Below are 27,810 nucleotides of genomic sequence, written 5' to 3' on the forward strand. Positions count from 1 at the left end.
TGTTCCTTTTTATAATTAAGTTTCTACGGAACCCTCAGAAAGGGACACCTACTCGCACTAGTCAAGACTTTTTTTCTTCTATCAATCCTCCGTGCCAGCGGTCCAACACTGACCAGCATATTTAAACTAACGGAAAAACGAGGATTCTGTAAGCTACCTCCTTCGCTAGTCGACTACAATTACTGACTTCCGCCTGTCTTCTCTACGATTAATTTTAGGCGGTCTTTTCACATTTGACGCTCATTGCTAGATATTTAAAGCATGCGACTGTTTCCAGTGACTGTCTCAGCAATCGTGCAATCAAATAATGTCAGGTCTTTCCACCGACTTATGTTTGAAGTAGTTGTTTTGGGGTCGTTGTAGATTGATGTTTACGTAAAAATATATGTTAACTGCAATACAAACAACTAAGAGCGACGTCGATGGTACATGCTTACTTTTTCCATCGTTATTAGCTTTCATTTTTAGGTAGGGCACTTGTAGGGAACTGGCACGTTGCTTGTGTAGTGCGTGTCCGCAGAAGCTTCACATGTTGGCAGCCAGCACGATGCGGCGCCGAGGGCGGATGCGGGTCAAGACGGGGGTGCCCCGGCCTCACAAAGGCTGTGCGGATCGCCCACAATGCCGGCAGGCCGGAAGGGAAGCGGCCAGAAGAGGAGGCAAGCCACCCGACTCCGCCCGCTCGCCTCCTGCCCACAGCTGGCCACGCATAGCCTTAGTTCCCTCACGTACCCGGAGGACTGCCTAGTGAAAATCTACAACTCCTTATCATGTAAGACAAATTACAACAGTTCACTGTACCCGCGTCAATTATGTTCTTATCAACAACCACGACACGTTGTGAGGGTTTTCACCATCATCGCCACTTGGCTACAGGTGCTTTTTGCAGTCATCTGCCGTTAAGTTTTATTTTAGTATGAACGTACCTATATATCAAGTCTTATTCAACATATGGCACTGAATATTGTGCAATAGACAGTAACAAAAGTACTTCCAACATGTTTTAGTAAACTGCATACTTCTCGACATGTTACATATATCTTTGTAAAGTTATTTAATTTGCTTTGACCTAAGAGTACTGCCAATCTGTATCTCAAGTCGGAACATATCGTCGTCTGGACACATATCCTCTGGGTGGTAGGATTTGTGAACGCAGTTGGTACAGTGTGTGAATATGAAACACCCTCCAATATTCAAGTTACTGGAACTACTTGTAAGTTGCATTATTATGAAATGAAACATACCGGCGTATTAAAATGTATACCAGGCCGGGACTTCAGTTTCTGCTAGTTGCTCTCCTGCTGCCTTCCACACTTCCCGGAGTTTCCCCAACACACTTGGCTCACTAGCATTCCTGGAAGAAAGAATACCGCGGAAAACTGGCGCACATTCCGCTGCAGACTGTAGATTCAGTATAGAAACAGTCCCTCAGGCTGCAGTTACACCAGTTCTCCGTAATACTGTATCTTCCAAAGTGATTTTAGAAGGTAGGAGGGAAGCTAGAAGGGTACCTGCCCGGAAAAAAGCAAACGTCCCAGATTCGATTCCCGGTCCAGCATATAGTTTTAATGTGACAGGAAGTTTCAAGGTAACTGCATACTCCGCTGCACAGTGAAAATCCATTCTGGAAAGTTTTGTTGTGGTTTATAATGTAAACCTCAGTACCATATTCCGAATAACAACAAACACAAAGCAAAATAAAATGTAAGGTAGACGACTGACAGCACTAAGCAAAAATACACATCTCAACTATTGTATCCCTTTAAGATGTGAATGAAAATCCTTCGTGAATATTGATAGGAATGTAACTGACACCTCCGATTTATTCCCCCATCATTCAGTGCCGTCTTTTATGTCTTCGTCACCGATGGGACTTGAAACTCTTACCTTCCTTCCTTTCCCTTCTTGCAAGGTGAAACCATCCACTACCTGTGATGCTGTCCGAGATACGCTGAGTGCCGAACATTCTGCATGCACATCGCATCACTAAACCACAAACCAGATAGCTTCGATACCGTCCCAGAAAACTAGGGCGATCAGGGCGTTATTCCAAGCAACCTCAAATGTCTTCAACGAACTTAAAGTAAAAGTATTTTGCGTATCAATGGAAAACGTACACAATTTGACGTCTTTTCAGGATCAGTTACAAATTTACCACAGTGGACGCAAACATTCTCATCTTGGATGATAGGGTTGGAAATGTTACGACCCCTCGTTAAGAAATGGGTAAAATAAAAAGCACTATTTTGTCAAACTTTGCTGCTGCGAAACTCAGTATGTTAGTGTATATCACACCGACGTAGCTGTTATAATTCAAGATACCCGCCGGCCGTAGTGGCCGAGCGGTTCTAGACGCTACAGTCTGGAAACGCGTGACCGCTGCGGTCGCAGGTTCGAATCCTGCCTCGGGCATGGATGTGTGTGATGTCCTTAGGTTAGTTAGGTTTAAGTAGTTCTAAGTTCTAGGGGACTGATGACCAAAGAAGTTAAGTCCCATAGTGCTCAGAGCCATTTGAACCATTTGAACCAAGATACCCATTGCCTTGCAACTGAGACATCCGAAAATCATCACAAGGCCCCAGCCTAGCAGTTTTCTGAAAAAGCTTCGTGGGGTATGCGACAAACACAATACATGTATCATTCACAAACGGGCAGTAGTGAGTCCCAAACACCTCACAGCTTGGCGTTTTTACACAGATGAAGAGTTACCAAAGGAGAATAGCGTTTCACCGGCTCCGACCTAATCGGATTTGAAGAATGAACTTTTGGTTTCGTAGCCCTACAATTACTTAATCAGCGACCAGAAACACCGCCTGAGTACTCTGCTTAAGCACTGGTCTCTTGTATAATGTACTGCCATTTCCATTAATTACGACGTTTATGTTCACAATGTTAAATAAATAACGGGTCAAACTGAGAAATCAATGCCCTTTACAGCAGTAACAAGCACATTAATATTACCAGTTGCAACATTGACGTCTACAGTCACCAGAGATCCAGACAATGTTAAAACAATTTTATTCGCTTTGTTCGATCACAATTTATTTCAGAAATAACTTTTTTTCGGGAATGAGAGTCTTCAAATCTGTGTAAAAGCATACGTAAGTCGCGAAGAACACATCACGAAAGTTTGACCACAGTACTGAGAACTTTTATTTCGAGTCCTATTTCGATTATGGGCTACGGTATTATGGGCTACGGTGTTTATACTGAAGAGCCAAAACATTATGTCCACCTGCTTAATAGCGTGGTCCACCTTCGAAAAGAAATACAGCGGCGATTCTGAGTGACACAGATTCAACAGGTCCTCGGAATGTTTTCGAAGGTATGTGCCTCCAGATATTTATGTACAAGTCACGCAATTCCCGTAAAGTTATGGGTCGATGGTTAGTGGGCGTGGAGCTGTCGTCCTGTAGCGTCTCAGATGTACTCCATCGGGTTCAGATCAGATAAATTTGATGGCTATAGCATCAACGTGAGTTCACCACCACGCTACTCAAACCACTGTAGCGTGGTTCCGGCCTCTGATACTGTCAGGTTATCACGCTAGAAGATGGCATCACCATCGGTAAAAACATCGAGCATGAAGGAATTCAAGTGGTTCTCAAGAATGTTCCTTTAGTCCACTGCTGTTATGGTACCTTCGATTACTACCACAGGTCTCTTGGAGTGCCACGTGAATGTCCCTCGAACCATAATACTTTTTCTACCGGCCTGCGTACACGGTGCGATGCACCTTTCTAGCAGCAGTTCACATGCATAACGGCGTATCCGAATACGATCATAGACCCGGTGTAACAACAAACGTGTTTTATCCAACCAGGCGGCAGGTTTCCAATGACCCATGGTCCAATCTCGATGATACCGTGTCCATTGCTATCGTAATTGACCGTTTGGTTGGGTCAACGTGTACACAAAGGGGTCGTCTGCTACACAGCCCAATGTTCAAAGGTTTTCGCTGATCCGCGTGCTCCGAAACACTTGTGCCTGCACCAGTATTGTACTCTGTCGTCAGATCCGCACACATCGCCGCCTATCCTCTTTTACAGAGGGTCGAGTTTCAGATCTCCACTTTCTGAGGTGAGGTGTGGATGATCAACACCTTGTTACACCCCCATGGTTTCACTGTTATTCATGCACTTTGTATAGGTGCTCACGACGTCAGCGCGCGAACAGCCGACCACCTCCACCCTTTCAGAGATCTCACTTCCTGGCGCCGAGACATAACAATCTGGCCTTTGTCGAAGTCGCTTATGTGAGTGGATTTCGCCATTTGCAGATCATATCGTCGCTCCAATGATCCCCCATTCATCACTTCTCCGCTTACACACTTTCCATACAGCGTCACGTGCCCGCAACTCCACCACAAAGTTCTCGCCGTGGGCACTGGCCATAAAAGTTTAGCTCGTCAGTGTATCTGATGCAGTTGTCTGCTTGTTTGTGATTTCTACATGGTATTATACTCATATGGAGGTGCTTATCGCCGAATGAATTAATTAGCTTGACTTTAAAAGTAAATTGTTTTCAAAGACATTGAATAAAGTAATTTGGATATAAATTATTGGTCATTATTTCATACAGCGCATACATAAAGTTGGAATAACTGACGTCCGGCTTTATTGTCTCTCCTCACTTCATCCATAGCCTTTAATGTATTCTTCCAAAACGGAATCTCAGGTGAAGGGGTGCAAATGATTTTGCAAATATGGATCTCTCGTGAACCGTGCCGAACCTTTTAGAATAGAGCAGACCTGTCTACAGTGGGATGGATGCCTAATCGGTAAACGACAGATTAAAAAATGTTAAGACAGACGATATGCCTAAAATAGAAGCCTTTTTTTAAAAGTTTTAGTATAATCTACTCGGACGTACTACAATAGGGCGAGTTGCCCCTACTTTGTTCATTGTAGTGCTCTCGTGCGGCGTGAGTAGCGGTGACGAACGGCTAGCATTTATGGACCACAATGATAATGAAAGCAAGCCTGAGGGTGAAATTCGTTACAGTCACACAGGCTACTCGTTGTTAATAACTCACAGGAGGCTGCCGAAATTAACGTTCCCAAACGACGGACGTGTCAACATCAACAGCACCACCCCTCGCTCTGTAAGACACAGAGGGAATTTGGTCGAGGGCGCAGTAGAACAAAGCATGTCCTCTGAAGGCAGATAGTCTATCGCCGTCTATTCTTCACGGTCAGACTTGTTAAACACACTGACTTATCTCCACACCGACAAAGCCAGAGTAAGCAATCATTATCCTGAGTTGAGATACCGGCTACGGTCGCAGTGACGGACTGTCAAGCACATCTTCACTGTAGAGAGACGGCGCATGGGCGCTAAATGGTATCCCGGAAAACTCTGTAAAATAATTAAACTCTTACAAAAAACAGTATCTAAAGTTATATTTCTTGACACAACTCCTATTCCCTTCAAAATTGTATCATGAGGCAGGTAAGAAGACAACTCACTCACCAATGTTATTCAATTATGTGCTGGAAAAAGTTATAAGAGACGATCTTGTGATAATAGACAGAACCTTACAGAAGGAAAAGGAAGTGACATCTGAGAAAACAGGACTACAAGTATCATTTGAAAAGACAAAATTACGTGACCAATGAAAGCACCTCACCAAGAATTTTAAAAAGTAAGCATGGCAACATCAAGAAAACAAACAACACTAAATATCTAAGTGAAAACGTAAATATATAAAGTGAAAATGAAGCAATTAAAATCAGAGGTGGAAAAATGAAGTACGAAATCTGTACGATAAAAAATGTTTCTATAATGACGTGAAATTAAGCCACTATAATATATTTGTAATAGAGGAAGACCTGTGTGGGTCAGAAACACTATTTCTTTGGGATGTAAAATAGCATTACAAGATTTGTAAAAGACAGAAAGAAGAATCTTACGAACAATATTAGGTGTAATCGAGAACAAAGATGACAGTTGCGTTTTGAGACCACAAAAACAGTTATACTCATTCTGCCCTGAAATAACAGATGAGATCAGGAAGAGACTTCTAGAGAGAATAAGGAAGACAAATAAATAAAGATGATCAACATATTCTTCCAAGAAAATGGTTGGGAGGCAAACGACTTAGTAGAAATGCTGACTGAATAAAAAACCTTACTCAACAGAGTCAATTTCAGACTAGAAATCAAACGATCAGATGAAAGGAAAAGAGAAATAAATAGTTATCCTGACGTGATCCTTAGTTTGCCTAAAACGAATAAAGAAAGTGGAGTCACGGAAGAACTCCTTTGAAGAAATACTGCTTTTATGTACAGCTTTAAGAAAGATGGCCAGACCAGCCGTTACTGGTAGAAAATCGGTTTTCCGAAGATCTGCAAACATCAAGGAAAAGACAGCTTTCCAGGCAACCCTAAATATCAGCGTTTTTTTTTTTATACAAAATCTGTTCGTCCGTTGGTAGTTATCAATGTAACAAAGTGAAAACAATTATTGGTTACTTAAAATGACAGTACGAACTTCGGTAGAAGCAGTACGGTGCGTGCGAAACAGAGGAACAATTACTCCTAGTTCATGTGCGTCACAACGTACTGACCATAATCCCACGATGTGGAGAGTTTCATTGAACAACGGTTACAAATATTTATTAAAATATCTAAAATATAAGACCACACAGGCACTGAAGTAACGTAACTTTCCATCCAAGAATTCAACAACGCAACGAAACTGTCAAGATGAAAAACTTCAAACATTTAAAAACACTCTAGCAGTCTGTTGTACATTATTTTTATTTTTTTGGCAGGTTTTCATGTATTTTGGAGCTGTGTGTTTCCATCATTTCTGGGCCACTTCTAAATTCAGTAGAGGGACGTGCAAGCAATGTTTTCTTCCGTACTTAAGATGTTAATATTAGACATTCCATCAGTAAAACACAGCAAACCACTAACGCTTTCTAAAAACCATCAACAGCCTATACGACACATCAGCAGTGGAAGACAATTTTCGCCTACAGCACTCGCTAAAGGAAATTAACCTACCACTTCATGCAGTTTTGCTCTATATTAAAAGAATCGTATGTCGTGAAATTGAAAAACACACTGTAATCCAAAAGAATGACTCAGCCTACAGAAGATTAAAAAAAACCTCTGGTGAAATTAAAAACAAAACAAACAGCATTAAGGGCGCAAGGGCAATTCCACAACCAACCCACAGGAGGGAGCAGATGGGTGGAAAACGTGCACAGAAGATCTATTCCATAGAGAGTAATTGTCTGACGACGTGATAGGAGAATAAATAGGAGTCGATACGGAAGAGACATGTGATCCAATAAATACTACAGTCAAGAGTTCGACAGAGCTGTCGATGACTTACGACCAAATACGACGGAAGGCACAGGTAACGTTCCTTCGGGATTTCTAAATTCACTGCGTCGTGAAGTGGCAACCAAATGACCATTCAAAGAAGAAGGAAGATTAATGTTTAACGTCAAGGCGATAACGTGTCATTAGAGACGGAGCACAAGTTCGGAATGCTGAAGGATGCGCAAGGAAATCAGCCGTGCCCTTTCAAAGCAACAATTCCGGCATTTGCCTGAAGCGATTTAGGGAAATTAACGAAAAAACTAAATCCGGGTCTGAATAGTCGTTCTCCCGAATTCCAGTGCAGTGTGCTGATCACTGCACCACCTCGCTCGGTGGAACGACTATTCAAGCTCATGCGTCGGAACTACGAGACTGGAAACATACTATCAGACTTTCGAAAAATTATCGTCATACAATTCCGATGATAGGAAATGCTGATAAGAGCGAGAATTATCGTACATTTAACTTAACAGCTCATGCATGTAAGTTAATGGCAATAATAACGACAGAAAAATGGGAAAGAAAACTGAGGATCTCTTAGGTGACGCCCAGGTTGGATTTAATAAAATTCTGACGTTGCGCTTGATAATGAAAGTAAGACTTAAGAAGAATCAACACATATTCACGGGAGAAACATGTTCGCGAATGTAAGATGTTCGAAATTCCGAGAAATATGGGAATAAGCTATGTAACATAAGAACGACGTGCTTAGAAAGGCTGTAAGACAGGGTTGCAATCTTTATTTCTTACTGTTTAATCTAAGCACCGCATAAGCAATGGCGGAGATAAAGGATACGTTCCGGAAAGGATTGAGATCGAGAATAAAGAATATCAATGATAAGATTCGCAGATGATATTGCTATCATCAGTGAAAACGAAGTAAAATTACAGGACATACTGAATTAAAGAACAGTCTACTAGGTACAGAATATGGACTACGAGTAAAACCAAGAAAGATGAAAGTCACGAGGAGTAGCAAAAACGACACAATCGATAAACTTAATGTCAAAACTGTGGACCATGAAATGGATGAAGTGAAGGAATTCTGCTACCTCAGAGTCAAAATAAAGTATGACGGTCGACGCAAGGCAATAAAAAGCAGATTAGCACAGGTAGATGACATTCCTGGACAAAATAACTCGACTAGTACCAAACATGAGCCTTAATTTTGGGGAAGATATTTTTGGGACTGTACGTTTGGAGCACAGCATTATTGTATGGTAGTGAATCACGGAATGGGGGGAAACCGGAACAGAAGAGAATCGACGAGTTTCAGATGGTTTGCTAAGAAAACATGTGGAACATTTGGTGGATTTATAAGATAAGAAATGAGGAGGTTCTCCGCAGAATCGGAGAGGAAAGAAACATTTTAGTAAAATACGAGTACTAACACTGAAAGTGTGCATTGACTGTATATTGTACATTTCTACACACGACACCCATTCTCGAGTATGGAAAGTAACATAAAATATCGGAAGCACTGCTTTAAGACACAAACATAACAAAGACTGAGATCTACTATGCGAAACATCAAAATCAGAGTTATGGAAACGACAAATATTCCTCATGCACTGAAATTAATCGTAATTTTCGCTGCTGTGCCATTTAATATAAGAGGTAATTTCAACTGTGATATATTTTCCTGCATTTATTGTAGGAGATTCATAATTATCTCAAGTGATACTGATTCTTTCAGTTTTCAGGCTACAATGTAAACAAAAATACTGAAAAAAAAGATGGCGTTAAGGAGCCAAAACATGTTTGGGTAATGCTATATTAACAAGAAACCATTGGTAATTTGCATACGGAATTCGTTGCCCAGTGTGATAGGTTATACTCGATGACCGAGCATGGTAAGTACTGTAGGAGACAGTTAATCGTCTAAGATATTTGAATGTTTCTTACAAGATTTACCTCCGTGAAAATTATCTGCAATTCCAACTTATTTTGTATGTGGCTACAGCGTTTTCTGACCGATAAGGTACCACAAAATATTATCCAGCAGGATATCAATGAATGGAAATGCTTTCTGATTATCAGTCATGAACGTCTTTGGGGTACAAGCAGACTATTATTATTACTATTATTATTATTGTAAAAGTAGGTGGACCTAAATGTTTTACGGAGTCCACATACTCATCAGCAGTTACACCCCAAGATCAGAACCTTCTGTTCTGTTAATTGTACACTATATTCATCATTGTCAATGTGTTTTTGGCGGTATAAAACCGGATGAGCTATCTCTTTTAATAGTGTTTAAAGTTAACCCATTCGTGCAAAATCAGTACATAACGTCCGTAAAAACTGGTATTAATTCGGATCTATTGGATACAATAGTCTTAGTCTCTGCAACACCTCACATTATAAAGCGCATGCATATAAAGCGCATAAAGCGGAAACAATACTGTGGCCTACAAAAAAAATGTGTTACTAGTTTAACGTAGACAGACAGCATTGATCTTTGCACAGGCTTGGAGTGTAAACTCTCCAGAAAGGGGGGACATTGTAATTTAGGCGCCACGTCTGTTAAAATCGGTACTGATGCATGATTGAATTAAAACCACGTGTTGTGCGAAGTTAGAGCCAGCATCTTCTAACAGCCCTAAAGACTAGAGAAGCCAAGGGTTAGTTGGTATAGGAAGACGACACACTGAATACCTTCACAATGGTCCCCCGTCTTGGGTGACCGACACGACGCGAACAAGGGAGTGGTTTCTCCGGTCGTGAATGGACCTCTTGTTTGTGGACTTCGGCTCTTCCGGTAATTAGGGAAACCCTGCAGAATTCGGCAGCTCGCTGACTTAAGTCTCACATCACCATAGGTGTAAAGAATGGTGTTGTACTCCAGGCCGCGAATCTCCGCAAATATATATTTGGGTTACCGTCCCGTCTACGATGAGGTCATTAGGGACGGGGCACAAACTCGGATACGACAAAGATGACGAACGAAACCGGCCGTGCGTCCTTTTCGAAAGAACCGACCCGGCATTCGTCTTGAGCATTATAGGGAAATCAGAGAAAACCTAAAACTGGGCCCTGCTTCCCAGGACTGCACCACTTCGATTGGTTCTTCTTTCAGTGGTCAACTTCAGGTTTGCCAATCCACACAGATTATCATCTTTCTTTCGGAAATTTGCAGAGGTTCACTTGGAACGACGTAGGTAAGTCACGAAAAATTCTTATCAGATTTACTTTCAAAGATGGTGGCCTGCATGGATCTGTACCATATCGGACATAACCCTAGCCTCTCACTCCTCTCACTTAACACATTTTCACTAACCACACCTAAAATTACGACGCTTCACAGGTTGCCCCCCACTCGTTATGCAGCTCCACAAAAAATTTGTTTTCGGAATTTAGTAGCTTATAGCATGCAACAATATTTCTATTGGAACAAATACTTTGGTACAGGTACGACTAAACCTAGGTTTCTTATTTACTTCGCCCAAACGACATGCTTGTGATTTCTAATAATTTCTGAGTCTACTGTGTAATTTCGTAATAACGAATACGCATACCTTTTCCTGAATCAATTTGCTACGGAAGAGTTTTTTCGACATTTCAATGGCAATGGCGTAGCGTAGTATTTTTGCTTCATGACTCATTTAGTTTGGTCATTTCAGCTTTGTCAGTTTGCCTGCATGACCACACCCGACAGGTACCTGAATCAACGTGGGGAAGGTGTCGAGAAACAGAGGAGACTGTAGCACATTTTATGGGCTCAAGTACAGCCGCCATACAAGCCCGTGACCAGTCTACAGGGTAAAAACGACGTTTAATAAAATACTGGCTGACTATCCAGCGTTGCCCCATTACTTATACAGTTCAGTCTTTTATTTCACAGGAAAAGGAACCTGATCTATCTTCTGTAGAATAAAATATAGGGATTAGCCGAGCGGTCTTAGGCGCTGCAGTCATGGACTGTGCGGCTGGTTCCGGCGGAGGTTCGAGTCCTCCCTTCGGCATGGGTATGTGTGTTTGTCCTTAGGATAATTTAGGTTAAGTAGTGTGTAAGCTTAGGGACTGATGACCTTAGCAGTTAAGTCCCATAACATTTCACACACATTTGAACAATAAAATATAAATAATTTGATTTACGTGTTCTTAAAACTGAAACTACATTTCACAGTTGTGTGTTCTAAAAATATCCAGAACATTCTACAGAATTCTGTTCGACTATCTTTGAACTTAAGAGTTATCGAGAATTTCACCAGTAGCCTAGCTACCCACAAAATTATGGATTGGACACTAAAATCAATTAGGCTTTCACCAGTTAGCCTAGCTATACACAAAACTAGAGATTCGACACTAAAATCAATGGTTTTCAATTTTTTTAAATGCCAGACCCTTTAAATCAAACCCCATACCTACGGGGAAGTGGAAGAAGTGTCCTACCACCGCAGTATTTTGTTTTTGCTGTTGCTGCTGTTGTTGCAACTATTAACTCGTATGTATAAGAAGTTCAGTTGAAACTTACCATAGAGATCCAAAGTCAGTTATTTACTTATGTCATTTCCTTACAGCCCCTACCTGCACTCCAAGGGGTGCCTTACCCCACAGGAATTATTTTCAGACAGTATATCAAGTATATAACAACACTGGTTGAATGGCACCATGTGTTCTAGACTCACGTTGAAGGAAACACACATGCATCAAGCAGATATGGTGAACCACGTAAACTGTACAACTCGATTATTTCGAAAATGGTTCAAGATACAGAAACATTTCCAATGAATAATTGTACGCAAAGGGGCGAGTAAGGTGGAAAGTCACTGTTTTATCACTGAAGTTTCGGATGTCGTTTAAGAAAGTATATCATTCCCATCCTTGCTCCAATATCTCGGTCGATACAAAATATACGAGTGTTACCAATACAGTAAATTATATGCCCCCCTGCGTACTATAATTTCCGGAAAGCTCGTTTCGATACCTGCAACAAAATGGCCCGGGTGTCCAAGTTATATTGTTCACTTCCTTCTATCCTTATATATATATTCACCGAGCGATGTCAAGCAGTAATACTGGCCTAGTGTTCGAGAAGTGCAGGGTTCAAATCCCGGTCGGACCTCCCCGATACATGTTTCAGATTGATTTTGTAAATCAGTCCTGGCAAATGTTGGGACATTTCCTGCGACACGAACTACAGACTGTTTCCTTTCCAGCCTTGTCCGTCAACTCACATTACACGAGGTATGAATGGGATAAGCGTCATCAACACTAGACTATGTATGTGGCATGTAAACTAAGCAACAATTGACCCTACTGGCCAATTTACATACATAGTGAGTGAGTTACAGTTTCGTGTCTAGTGAAGAGGAAGTCGATGAAACCTCCCTTATTAATGTAACATTACACAACAATGTCAGAGGAAAACGTATCAAAAATAACAGCATACCTGACAGAAGACCTTTTTTACGCCAAACTCTTGTCGCTGGTGTGGAACCTCAGGGCTGTGCGCGCCGGCTGTTTGCGGCGATGTGTGGCCCGTGCGTAGGAACTGCGAAATAAAGTGTGAGGCACGTTCGTACCGAAAAATGGAATTTCACATGAAACGACGTGGAACATTTTTACAAAATATTGAGGGCAATCATGCACCAACGAAAATTATTGCCAATGATATCGATATTGTGTGCGTCATATGGCCTGCGTGGCATGTAATTCTAACACGTAACTTTAAAATAAACAAGCAGGCCACAATGTAGTAAATATTTTAACCCAGACGCGTTTCGGTTTAATGTAAGAAGTTTCACCTGCGAGTGAGCTGAAAGGTATACAATTTTTTTGGTTTAACAAAAATGTTATAAATGGAAAGAAGGCAATCGTTTCTTATTTCAGCACGCGTTTTAAAGTGGTACAAAAGAGCGAAATTCGTCTGGGTTAATATATATAATTCATCGCAACAAGTAAAACATGCATTCTTTTTAAGATATTAAGACACTATTTATATAGCTGCTGCGGAAAACCGCCATTCAAGTAACATTGTTAAAAATCAAATAACTATCGTGCAAATTACCTACTTATAGCTGAAGATTACGTATACACAGTGGATATAAAATGTACTGGTAAGGAGAATTAAGGAAAATAAAATCTCTTATGAATCGTATCGCTGATGGATTCTATACGCATATGAAATAAAAATCTTGCAGCAAGCTATAGTGAGAAACACAATTACCTTGCAAGCCTATTGCGGCGCGAGCTGTTACCCAGGCCATGGATCGGGTCTGTGCATGATGTCAACGGCAAGCGCTGAGGAACTTTGAATAACACTCAAGCATCTCATAGAGCACTTTACTGACGCTTTACAGGAAGAAGGGTTGGAAAGTTCCTGTTACTGAGGGCCGGATGACGTAATGTTAGAATACAATGTCTGACCATTATGAGAACGTCCCGGGTCACCTGCACAGGCCAGGACGACAGAGACTCCCAAACACAAGTAGATTAATTAAGTCAGATATTGTTATGTGGGTTGTATCGCGATCAGCAAGTAGCTGCACTGATAACATTGACTCTGAGCGCCCAACCCCCCCCCCCCCCCTCACACACACACACACAAAAGCAGCTTTGTACAAGAGAATAAGGAAGTTGAAACATAAAAGTTCCTGTCACTTCTATTTCGCTTCACAAAATGCAACATCACCACGGACATATAAGAAAGTGTAACGGCTCATGTAACTGGGTGTCTCTTCCCACGAGAAATATTTCTATCGTGCAACGAACTGTTTGGAAGACAACAGTGCCACATTCACGTATGGTTTAAACTTAATCTCGTGGAAACCAAGACGTAACCAGACGACATTGCCGCAGTGCCTCTCCATAGCGAAATAATGCCTATGTATTCTCCATAGCGAATTAATGTATATGTCATGTTATTTACCTTAATCTGAAGTTATGGTATCGTATGTTCGAAGTCCACTTTAAACTGTAGGTCCCTTATAACTGGTTCGGTAAGTCAGTTCAAAGTTCGGAGGAAGCCATAGGCGTATCACTTCCAATAAGATCATGCCCAGTAAAGCACTGCGGTGTTCACACCAATCTTCGGACTGGCGACAGCTTTAGCTTTTTTTTATCACGACATGTAATTACGATCTGTGGTCGCTAAATGCTTCATGTCTCTGTACTTCAATAAATTTTATTTAAAGATATATATTACTTATGTAATGTAATGCTGAATGATACGTGCACAAAACGCCAGTACATAAACCACATAAAAGTAAAACAGCACATAGGAACTCTGACTAGTGTGCAACATGGGCAGTCCATTGTAAATGCTCTAATACACTCCGCAAAGTGCTAGCAAATCGTAACCGCAGATTCAACGTTGACAGACGCATTCACGACGACCCACTCAGTCAAACGGCGGGATCTCGCTGTAACTCTTGTCAAACAATTTTTTTTAGATCCATGTGCAGCGGAAGATTAGCACTGAACCACCTTACAACGTAAATACTATCTTCAATTTGCTTTCATTCTTTCGAAAGCGCACCACCGCGATTCAGTGGTCAAGTCCTGCCTGCTGGCTCTTAATGCGTTCTCATTCCCCGAACCAGTACACAAGCACATCACACCTCTGTTCAGCTAGTCTCTATGGATAAGCTGAGGAGATATTGTGAGGGAAAATTACGTCGCCATACACTTTCAAATCCCATCCGTTACGCTATCTATTGGCGTCTACATTAAACTTTTTCCTCGAAATATTTCTCGAATGAAGCATGGCCGACTTGTACAACGTAAAGCGCTAGCTTGTGAGACAGGAAGGTTAACCAGAATAACATAGAAGCCGCGCGGCGGATTGACGACCACGGCTGGTGCACCGCCCAGCCTGGTTAGGGATGGCGGTTACCACTGAAACTACCGGTTTTCCACGCCAGTTTAACTTGACCGTTAAAACCGCTGAAAATAAGTGGTTTCTGAAATAAATGGAATAAAAAACAGAAAATCGGTTATTTCCTATAATAATTGTAGAAACCGAACAAAGACTGAAAAATGTCGACTCTCTCTGTGCCAGGATACATAGAATTAAAATATTAAATTCGCCATTTTTCTCGAAAAGTTATAAGTGACCGAATACTGCAAAAAAATCACCAATATTCTCCTACTGATCTTAATTTTTTGAAACTGGTCAAAATCATGTTGTAATTGGGGTCGTACCACCATTTGGGCATTACGAAGAGTCAGTGCTATACGGTGACAACTGAAGTTGGAGAATTCTATTTTTCGTGTCCAAGGGCTACAAGTACATAACACAGACAGCAGATCAGCTACTTTATATTTTTATTGTGCATTATGAATGAATTGTTCATTTGGGCATTACGAAGAGTCAGTGCTATACGGTGACAACTGAAGTTGGAGAATTCTGTTTTTCGTGTCCAAGGGCTACAAGTACATAACACAGACAGCAGATCAGCTACTTTCTATTTTTATTGTGCATTATGAATGAATTGTTCCTAAGTTTTTAATTTATTACTGTTACCATAAGTTCCATCCCCTTTCATTGTTTCATAGAAATGGTAGAGAAATCGTTTATCTTTTAAAGCTAATGAAGCACTGTACTTCATTGCTAAGTCACTTCGTAAAAATATTTCCAGACCAGGGTTGGAATCATTCTGCAATACAACGGATGTCCGACGACGACAGCGAGAAACTATGGTATAGATCATGGTGGAGGCAAGTCTTGCACACCGCACATATACGTGTACCTTAAGCCACAACGCACGGCAGCAGGGACACCAATGTCTCAGCAATGCTGCACCAATTCTTATTATCATTTGTTCCTTGCACGTTTCTGTGTACACGGTTATTAAAACAGCACCGATCACATTTCCCATTTTCTTTATTAACACAATATTTTAGCGCCCGCATCTCGTGGTCGTGCGGTAGCGTTCTCGCTTCCCACGCCCGGGTTCCCGGGTTCGATTCCCGGCGGGGTCAGGGATTTTCTCTGCCTCGTGATGGCTGGGTGTTGTGTGCTGTCCTTAGGTTAGTTAGGTTTAAGTAGTTCTAAGTTCTAGGGGACTGATGACCAGAGCAGTTGAGTCCCATAGTGCTCAGAGCCATTTTTTGAACAATATTTTAGCACTGCTGGTAGGGCTAATTTATTTTTTTACTTATGTTTTAGTCAAAGATAAAAAACCTCTCTTCTCACTGAGACAAAACACCTACCGAAAAATACCGGTTATGTCGACCTAAAATACCGTTACAAGTTACGACCGGTCGATTTTCCCAGCCCTGGGCGTGGTGTTTAGGCGGTTACCGACGATCGTTTAAGCAAATTCTGGGTTGATCCCCTTCATCCAACTCAGAAAATACGATTAAAAAAACAGTTAAAATACGAGCACACAGAGGCCAAAGTCTACACAATTTACAGACAGGAGGCGTACACGATTTCCCGCCTTTAAGTAACTGACAATTGAGGCGACAGGGAGAGCATTTGGAGGCAAAGTTGCATAAAATTAATTGCCAAATCCTGAGTATTGCAGACCCCGTCCACAACGGCATTAACGCAAAGTACAACAAATAGTAATTCTCGAAGTACGCGTAAAGGTATTCAAACAAATTCATTATCTTTGTGACACATCTATTTTAGTATTAATATTAATTACGTGGCTGCCTGGGAACTTTGTTTCGTAGAGAACCACTTGTTACTGAGCGTATGAATTTAATTTATGCTGAATGATTCTACACCCCCCCCCCCTCACCTCTCTCTCTCTCTCTCTCTCTCTCTCTCTCTCTCTGTGTGTGTGTGTGTGTGTGTGTGTGTGTGTGTGTGTGTGTGTGTGTGTGTGTGTGTGTGTGTGTGTTTTTGGGCTTTTTTTGCCTTGTCTCCGTGACGTGTTACGAATCTGTAAAACAAATATTTTTTTAAATACTTAAATACTTAAGTTCCACCTTCTTTCTGTACCGTTCAGAATGTTGTACAGTACACTATAAGAAACTTTAGAACTTTATCTCTGATGTCCCCATCATACTGATAAGTGACATCACAGCAAAGATTTCTGAAGTGTGTTATCTCTCCTAATGCCGTAATGTGGATGTAGGTTTTTGATCCCAATATTCACTTCGGTAAGCCACGTCAACGCCATTCTTCTTCTTCTTTCGATTTCGGCCATCTTTGGACCACGTTCAACAATTCACTTGCCCGGCTTTTTGATCTTTTTTCTCTCTTCCCAATATTTCCTCATCATTTTCGAATGGTTCCTCCTCCGCTCTTCCGACCATTTCCTGTTATTATTCTTTAGTTTCGTTTCTTCTGGAAAACACTTAATTTCGTTCACTATTTGTCTAAACTTTTTCCTGTCCCTGATTGACTCACGGGTGACATTAAAATAGGCCAAATCCTTTTTCACCATCTGTATCCATTTATTGTTGGTTTTTTCGTTCCTGTTACTATGTTCAAACACTTTTCTTGTTAGTCTGTTTCCATCCATCCTCGACAGGTGACCATAAAACGTTAGTCTGCGTTTACGCATTGCATCACTCACTTTCTCAATAGTTTTGTATATTTCCTTATTACTCTTTAGCTTGTACTCTTCTCCAATCTTTCTCGGTCCTAATATTTTTCTCAAAATTTTCCTTTCTTTCCTTTCCATGTTTTCTATTTCCCCCTTTTTGTTAAGAGTTAGGCACTCCGATGCATACAGGCATTCTGGTCTAATGACAGTTTTATAATGTCTTAATTTCGCTTGAATCGAAATGTTTCTTTTGTTATATATGTCTTTGGTTTTTTGAAAAGCAAATTCCATTTTCCTTGCTCTCGCCTGGTTTGCACTCTTGTCTAAACCATTAACTTGAATTATTTCACCTAAATACTTAAATTTTTCTACTCTCTTAATATTGCCGTATTTAGTAATAAGATTTTTCTTGTTATTTCTATGATTAGACATATACACGGTTTTTTCAAATGAAATCTGCAGTCCAGCTCTGGCCGAAACTTCTTGTAGTTTCTCCAAGTAATTCTGAGCTATTTCTTCGTTTTCTGTAATTATTGCCAGATCGTCTGCAAAAGCTAAACAGTCCACTTCTATTTTTTCTTTTTTTGTTCCAATTCTGATGTCATTCTTGGTGCCTTTGAGTTCTTCTTTCCATATTCTCAATATCTTTTCCAGTACGCAGTTGAAGAGGATTGGGGATAAACCATCACCTTGTCTAACACCTGTTTTAATTTCGAACTTCCTTGAAATTTCACCCATAAATTTAACTTTGGCCTTACTGTTTGTTAGCGTCTGTTTGATAATTTGAATTGTTTTCTTATCGACCCCAAATTCTTCCAATACTTTCAGTAATGTTTCTCTATCTACCGAGTCGTATGCTTTTTTGAAATCTACAAATACTATTGCAAATCTCTGGCCTCTTGAGATTCTGTAACGAATTAGTGTTTTCAGGTTAAATATTTGTTCAACACAGGATCTACCTTGTCTAAAACCTGCTTGATATTCACCTATTTTTTTATCCAGAACTGGCTCCACGATTTGAAGTAATTTCCTTGACAAAATTTTGTATCCTACTGGTAGTAGCGAGATCCCTCTATAATTATTAACATTCATCTTATCCCCCTTTTTGTGTAGTGGGTGTATCCGGGCACACTGCCAGTCTTCAGGAATTCTTTCTTCGTCCCAGATCTTCTTAAACATATGTTCCAAAACTTGTGGGAGGTTGGTATCCATTATTTTTAGGATTTCTGGTACTATGGAGTCTTCACCTGGGGCTTTATTGTTTTTTAGACTGTGTATTATGTGTTTTATTTCTTCAGAGTCTGGAGGTTTTGACTCGGTATTAGTATTTCGGTGGTTTTCAAAACTCATTTTATCTTTGGGGGGTTCACAATTTAGTAGATTCTCGAAATATTTTGCTAATATTTCACAATTAGTCTTGTTTGTCAAACCTAGCTTGTTCTCTTCATCTTTAAAACATAAATTTGGGGATTGGTATTTGGTTAGCTGTTTTCTAAAAGTTTTGTAGAAATCTCTAGAATTATTTCTTTTAAAGTCTTCATCAATCTGTTCTAGGTTATCCTGAAATTGTCTTCTTTTTTTATTACGGAAAAGCTTAGCTGTTTCTCTTCTCTGGATTTTAAAATTGTCAACGCCATTAATTACTAAGATACCACAATAACATCTATTTGATATAATACGGGAACGGTAACAAGTTACTGCATGATTTCGATAATTGGTTACTCAAAAAATATGGCAAATTAAAAGATTAGTTTTATTGTACACTGAACTCTCGCTAATACGGCCCTCAGTAGTCCGGCCTCTCAGTAATCCGGCACACTTCCAGCTTCTAGTCGTTCAACCTGAAACGACGGCTACAATAATGAAATTTCGTCTGCAACAATGTTGTTAGTTAATACAATGCTACAACGTTGTTAGTTAATACAATGTTCAACATTGCTGTGCACTTTGAAATTGTGGCTTTCCTTATGTATCATTATCATGACTTCAAAGGGAAACACGTTATTCTAGACCTCAAACAGAAACCCGAAATTAGATATAAACTGAACTGAGGTTCTTCGCAGAAAACCGTTGTTGCTGGCAACAGTGTCAGACGAGTAACTATTTATGACGAGCAACTTCAGCAGAAGAGAGGTAATCATAAGCTCACAGGAAAAGTTACGATGAAACTGATGAGTAACAGGAGGAGAGATATCTCAAACTGCTGGTGCTGAAGCTGGAGAAGCCTTCCTGGAGTACATTACGCAACAATCACAAACATAGCAGGGCCTATGAAATGCTTGTACAGCCGTTATGTGATAAAGCGTACTACCGTCGCGTATCATCAACTAAAACTCTGGGACATGTTTCATAGTGAATGTCGAATGATACTAATATGCATATACACATCAGGCACCCAGCTACAGACTGCAAACACTGAATTCTCCCAAATCACTACAGCATTTTTTGTAAAACCATCAAATGTCTTAACTAACAGTCATCGATCATCTTCAAAAAATTTTTTGTTGATGTGCATATTATAGCCATTATCTACCACTCGCTCATCATTAAGCACCCGACGCAGTTTTGTTGACTACTTGTGATACTACATTACGCTATAAATTAAAATAAACTATAATTATTGGTGTTCAGCAAGATAGTGGTGACAGTTAAAGAAGCTCCTTAGTTTGAAGTACGCCCAGACTGGGGATACCTTCCCGGAAGGTAGTTGGCGATTAGGACCAGGCAACTGATGGCAACCTAACAGATCTGGCTAGTTCCTCAGAAGTTGCTGGTAAGACAGGTGCGGTCGTTTAGGATGGCAAAACAAAATAGTGCCCACCCCAAAAGTCGGCGCTTTCTTGCTGGACTCCAGCAGGGTCACTCAACCTCACTTACGTCGTTGTCGTTGAGCATTCAACGCGTGGAATCCGTGTTCATCACATAGGACCTTGTGGATAACCGGTAGCCGCCGTCGGCACAACACGGCGAGATGCTACAGCCTAAAGACTAGGTAACACGAGGTCAACGGACTTCAGTAACTACATTTCCGTAAATTTTATCTGAACTGATGCTTGATAACATGTGGACCTGATACTGAAAACTAATGCATTCCTTCCTTCCGAATTCAGTTCCTAATATTCGTTTTCTGTCGCTTTGTAAATCTTGAATGCAGAATATATCGCAATTCAGGAGTGACGTTGGGCTCTTCCAGTTGTCATGATTGTGGTACTGTCCTTCCTGTTACCTACATCCACATGAATAGCTCTGCTTAATCAGTGTTCAAAGTGACTGCTTGATTCACACTTGCAAGTTGTATCGAGTCAAATGCTTCCAAGGCGGCGCGATATAGTACCACCTTCACTAGGTTCCATTTATTTGCCGAAGCGGTGGGAGGGGACATGTAACACCACATACTTCTCTATTCGCATGTCATCAAGGAGGAGTACCTACCAGTTCCTTCCTGACACAAAAGAAAGACCAAAAATGATATACTTCCTTCCGACTACGGGATCTATACTCTATCTGCTGGGACAGGGTCCATATTCCAGCTACTTACTAAAAATACGACAGCGCACCACAGACACTTGTGAATGTGGAGCAGTCTGGGAATGTGCCGCAATGACAGATTTTACAGACCAGGACAGGAACGCTTCCGGTAATACAACAGTCTATAATATAACGAGGAATGAGGAACTGTGGTATAAGCCGAACTTGCTGAGATCTAAAATATCAGCTTATGAACTGCAAATCTACATGGCTGAGAGGCCGTACATCGTGACATCGAGACGCGCCACGGCAGCACATCCACCTATTACAACCTTCCGGAAGCAGTGAGGAGATGAGCATCGGGGAGGAACAGGGAGGATTTTCTAAGACCCTGACAGACTCCTTCCCATATCCACTCCTTGTGTGGCAAAGTCGCGCACACCTTTGAATCCTGAGCCGTACCTCAGTGCGCCGGGGTTAACTATCCAGACAAATGAGAAATCCAGCTTGGTTGTCATACCAAGTACTGTAGTGTAATGTAGTGTAGTCTTGTTCAAAAATGGTTCAAATGGCTCTCAGCACTATAGAACTTAACATCTGAGGTCATCAGTCCCCTAGAACTTAGAACTATTTAAACCTAACTAACCTAAGGACATCGCACACATCCATGCCTTAGGCAGGATTCGAACCTGCGACCGCACGGTCGCGCTGTTGCAGTCTGTAGTGCCTAGAACCGCTCGGCCACACCGGCCGACAGTGTAGTGTTGTATAGCAGTGTAGCCCAGAATTATAAATTACAAATTTTGTGATGTAGCAATGCTGTATACTGTAGCAGGCCAGTAGCGTGTGCCTTCTGGATTCTGTATGAACATATAACTGTGCACCAGATGGCCAAATGGTCGCATGTAGACTTTCTTTTTCTTTTACAAAAAAATTTTCTCTTTCTTCTTATATAGATATTCTCCGTAATTTTCTTCCCTTAAACACATAATGCTTAGTTGTTATCAACATATTTGAATTTATTTTAAAGTATTATGTGCTAAATTCATGCCAACTCGTGTGCAATATTTTGTCTGTTCTTGTATATAAAAAAACAAACTAAAAGAAAATAGCAAACAACTAAATACGTCATCAAGGAACCGTATCATGCAGATCTGTCCGCGGTAAACCACTCGCTCATCGATACAGTTCTTTACATCCCTCTTCTACGAGGTGCATTCAAGTTCTAAGGCCTCCGATTTTTTTTCTAATTAACTACTCACCCGAAGTCGATGAAACTGGCGTTACTTCTCGACGTAATCGCCCTGCAGACGTACACATTTTTCACAACGCTGACGCCATGATTCCATGGCAGCGGCGAAGGCTTCTTTAGGAGTCTGTTTTGACCACTGGAAAATCGCTGAGGCAATAGCAGCACGGCTGGTGAATGTGCGGCCACGGAGAGTATCTTTCATTGTTGGAAAAAGCCAAAAGTCACTAGGAGCCAAGTCAGGTGAGTAGGGAGCATGAGGAATCACTTCAAATTTGTTATCACGAAGAAACTGTTGCGTAACGTTAGCTCGATGTGCGGGTGCATCATCTTGGTGAAACAGCACACGCGCAGCCCTTCCCGGACGTTTTTGTTGCAGTGCAGGAAGGAATTTGTTCTTCAAAACATTTTCGTAGGATGCGCCTGTCACCATAGTGCCCTTTGCAACGCAATGGGTAAGGATTACGCCCTCGCTGTCCCAGAACATCGACACCATCATTTTTTCAGCACTGGCGGTTACCGAAATTTTTTTGGTGGCGGTGAATCTGTGTGCTTCCATTGAGCTGGCTGGCGCTTTGTTTCTGGATTGAAAAATGGCATCCACGTCTCATCCATTGTCACAACCGACGAAAAGAAAGTCCCATTCATGCTGTCGTTGCGCGTCAACATTGCTTGGCAACATGCCACACCGGCAGCCATGTGGTCGTCCGTCAGCATTCGTGGCACCCACCTGGATGACACTTTTCGCATATTCAGGTCGTGCACAGAACCCACAGAAATGCCAACTCTGGAGGCGATCTGTTCAACAGTCATTCGGCGATCCCCCAAAACAATTCTCTTCACTTTCTCGATCATGTCGTCAGACCGGCTTGTGCGACGCCGAGGTTGTTTCGGTTTGTTGTCACATGATGTTCTGCCTTCATTAAACTGTCACACCCACGAACGCACTTTCGACAAATCCATAACTCCATCACCACATGTCTCCTTCAACTGTCGATGAATTTCAATTGGTTTCATACCACGCAAATTCAGAAAACGAATGATTGCTCGCTGTTCAAGTAAGGAAAACGTCGCCATTTTAAGTATTTAAAACAGTTCTCATTCTCGCCGCTGGCGGTAAAATCCCATCTGCCGTACGGTGCTGCCATCTCTGGGTCGTGTTGACGATGAACGCGGCCTCATTTTAAAACAATGCGCATGTTTCTATCTCTTTCCAGTCCGGAGAAAAATAATCGGAGGCCTTAGAACTTGAATGCACCTCGTATATACAAGCTAAATATCGGCGACGACAATGTGTGACTATATCGTACACATTTCATGATTTTTAGCTTTTTGTATCATTACATTCTCGTCAGTGCTGTCTACTCCAGTCTGCTTCGGATCAATGGAATGGATTACTGCTGTATCCTTGAAGTTGATACACTGCCTAAAGAAAATTTAAGCCCATTCCACTTCATCAATAGTAATATCACAGAAAAATGTTAAAGAGCATGAAGCACGCAGCAAAACACCAGACTACAAAACGATATCTGTCGAATATACGATTTCCATACCTTGAACCGTTAATTAAATATTAGTATGCACGTGACCATTAACTTTTATTCCGAACTCACGAGAGATAGAATTCAGCCTTGAAGTGCATGTCGCTTGTAATCGCTGCAATAGCGCTTCAATCACAGAACGCTGGGGACAACTCTCTGGAACTCGTTGAGTAAACGCATTTACCATACAACAAACCATTCGACAAGAAACAACATAGCGGGAAACTCTCGTTCTGGGCCTGCCGCGTGGTCACGCGACGACGGCGCCTCTGCTGGGGCCCTGTGAACGCTGGACAGAATCAAAACAAGAGGGCTGGTCGAGCAGCGCAACAATTGGGAACGCCGGTCGGCCGGAAGAAAGGCTGCAGTGCCAATTAGCGGCGCAATTAGAAGTGGCCGCCGAGGGCGGGCGTTAATTAATTGCCTTAATTGCCGTTCCCAGCACCTGGCTCCTCGGCACGGCTTGTTGACGCTTTGCAGACCCGCGGCTGCCGCGCAGAAATGCGAGCGTGCCGGAAAAATTCGCACACAGTCGCAAAGCGCAGCTGCAACCTAGAAGAAAGCGTAGACTACTTCCGGCGCAATCGCTATGCAAGCGTCCTCACGAGCCAATGGGATTCGAGACGCGCCATTCTCGTAGTTTCCAACTCATGCTCATCGCAATTTACTCGCTGAAAGCGCTGTAGCAAAATAAGCAAATGAACTCTTGTGTTAATTGATTTTGAAAACCCTCACATTAGTAAGGTAACAACGTCTCATAAGAAAGTTGCTTTGATACGGCCACTTTCGAGATACCTCTTTGTCCAAGAAGTAGAATATTATTCTCAAAGGAAAACTAGTAAAGTTACTAGTAAGGGTACATCTCACGAGCAGGTTTCCAACGTGAATATTTTAACACTGTAGTAGCGATTTGGAAGTTACCAGCTTGACACTACTACTTACTTAACCGTGGCCTACAGTTCAACCAATTTGAACGCCTATATCTATATCTACAGCTATACCGTGCGAACCTCCATGAGGTGCATGGCAGAGGGTACATCCATTGTATCAGTTATTACGGTTTCTCTCGTCCCATTCACGTATGGGGTGCAGGAAGATGCGTTTACATTGTGGGGGCCCCTCTTGGCCTGTTCGGGTGTACATCGCTGGCCATTAACATTGCGATACCAGGGACGACAACAAATATAAAATTTTATTTATTGTGCATATACAATATAGCAGGAGGAGTAAGTCACAAATTTTTGCGAATGAAACTATGTGGTTCCAGAGACCTTTCAGGTCTCAAGCATCTACCATGTATATATGCAGACTGAAGCGACGAGTGAAAATTCGTATCAAGGTCGTGGTCGGAAACCTGGTCTCCTGCTCATCAGGCATATGCGTTAACCACTACTACCCTGGCACACTGGCTGGAACAACATCACGGACTGCTACCGTAGCACGCCTCCGTCCTCACTCCAAATTCCCGTTCACGTCTAGGTCCACTAGGTGTTCCCTCTAAACACGAACTCGAAGGCTCTCTAACTGTACTGGAACAGCACCTCCCCATCGAACAAAGTAAGCTGAGGCGTGAATGGGAATTTTGGATTTAGGTGAGAGGCATAGTATGGTAGTAGTCCGTGCTGTTGTGCAAAGCCACTGTGCCAGGGTGGTGTAGGAGCGTAGGTGCGACTGAGCGTAGGTGCGTAGGAAACCTTTCTTCGCATCCCGGCATTGATACAAATTTTGATTTGTCGCTACAATCGACATATATACATTAAATTTGAAGGCGATTTGGGGGTATACACAGAGCAAAATTTAGTACACAGAGATGTTAAGTTTTACGCGAACAATGCCTCTAACATGGATGGGCATAGAGAAATACCAAGCTTGGATAACAGTTGTGGGTACTTTGCCCCATGCTGCTTCAACTCTAAAGCAGAGTTCACGTCTGGGTTAGCTCCAGCGTGCCTGTCTCTCGGCACTCCATGACAAGAATGATTTCATTGCGTGAGAGATCTGGAGAAGTTACTGGCCAGGGCAACAATCGAGCACCCCATGTGTCGGGGTAGGTGAGGACAGCATGCATCGTGCAGGTATTCAAAGAACTAGCCACAAGACTGTAGAAGAACTGGAGACTCCCGGACAACACTTTCGTCCTGGATCTGAGGAACTCCGATCGCAACTAAAGGTGAAACCATAACCGCCAAAAACACACTTTTCCTTAGGGAAAAGGTAGGCTCAAACTGAGCAAACAAACAACACAATATCGGCGAACCTCTGTATTACAGCAAACTTGACGGGAAGTGCCAGCTGTATACGTGCAGCTAACTAGTCGGCGTTAACAGGAAAGCCGAACACACAATACAAAAACAAACTCCCAATGATTTCACACAAAGAGCAGCCGATTTTATGATCACATTCACTTGGCAACTTGGTATGTTACAGGTACGCTCACGCCAGCCGGCCCAGGAGATACCATCAGAGACCAGCTACAGTGGTAACACCCGTCTACCAACATTTCCTAACACCCACAAATGAAATGCCAGTAGCCCCACTACCAGCCCAGACTATCGCAGAGGTTCCCCCACCCACGGCATTTGCAGTGGCACTTTCTTCCCTCTGCCCTTCAAACCGTTACTCTTCAATCGCTTTCTGTCTGGTGTCTCCTCAATCGGACCATATTGTGGGTGCTCGCACTCAGGCATACGGACATCATCATAAACCCGCATCCTGTGACTCCTCGATTCGAATACAAAACATTACACAGAGGTGACAGCATAACTTTTTGTGTTGGTCACTACGCTACTGCGAGCGTGGAGGGGCTCCACTTCTTCCAGACAGCACAGGCGACATGTAATCTTTCGTTACATTGTTGAAAGATAGGGTAAAAGGGGCCCCAACACGTAAAAAGTAATGCCTCCTGCCCAAATTACCAGCTATACGGACCAGATGTGGTCGTGTTAGTGCGCAATGGTACCCTACACCATCACGCCAAGTGCTGGGCTTGTACAACAATCTTGCAACAATCTATCTTCTTCGCAAACAACTATGTCCATCGTGATCCTGTAGGCAGAACTAGGACTCATCTGAAAAGACGAAGTGCACACCTGTAACCTTGTGTTGTCCTCGGATGCAGCCCTACCCATGTCTCTCTCTGTTGTCGCTTCAAGAGAAGCTATGACAATGATCGCCGTGCTAACAGTCTTTGGTCCTTCACATCGTACTGTCCGCGTGGGTACGTCTCTTTCTGCAAATTCAAGATGCGTGACGTGGCTGCACGATTTTTCACGGCCGAGCAAACAATATGTCTCTCATCTCGAGTGCTAGTCGCACGAAGCCGCCGACACCCAATATGGCATTCAGTACAGGCCTCCTCAAAGTATCGATTCCATACTCGCACGTCAATCGAGGCATTTCGTCGAATGCAAGCGCGCAAAGATAAATCGCCGGCTCGACAGGTCACTATCCTACCACTTTTGAATTCCGACACGTGCTCATACACGATTCTCCTTATACGAGGCATGACACGATGTTCTCACAAACAAACGACATTCAAATGTGATTTTAGAATGAGAAATGAACTGTGTAATCTTTCCTTATATGTAGATCGTAACTACGGCAATTTTGTGTGACTGCGCGGAAATTCTAATCATCTGCATATCCAATCATGTAGTAGACTTCAGCCAATGTGACGTTTCTTGCATGCCGTCCTAGTGGTTTTGTAGTTTTAATGACCAGCATTGTACTTTGGCAAGTTGCTGTAGAACGTATTCAGCTCCTAGTAGTTA

The 27,810-nt window shown here is 42.0% G+C and overlaps 1 protein-coding gene across 1 annotated transcript in view; it reads right to left on the bottom strand.

Annotated features, from left to right (window-relative positions):
• The window catches only part of LOC126199648 (neurogenic protein mastermind-like), a gene marked incomplete at its 3' end in the record, with an annotated part of 416,388 nt that overhangs the window by 311,976 nt on the left and 76,602 nt on the right, over positions 1–27,810 (bottom strand). Inside the window, exon 2 of the mRNA XM_049936575.1 lies at positions 12,730–12,831. Within this exon, the coding sequence (XP_049792532.1) occupies positions 12,730–12,831 (102 nt within the window). The remainder of the gene's footprint in view (positions 1–12,729; positions 12,832–27,810) is intronic.

This window comes from Schistocerca nitens, chromosome 8, assembly GCF_023898315.1.
Source record: "Schistocerca nitens isolate TAMUIC-IGC-003100 chromosome 8, iqSchNite1.1, whole genome shotgun sequence".
NCBI lineage: Eukaryota > Metazoa > Arthropoda > Insecta > Orthoptera > Acrididae > Schistocerca > Schistocerca nitens.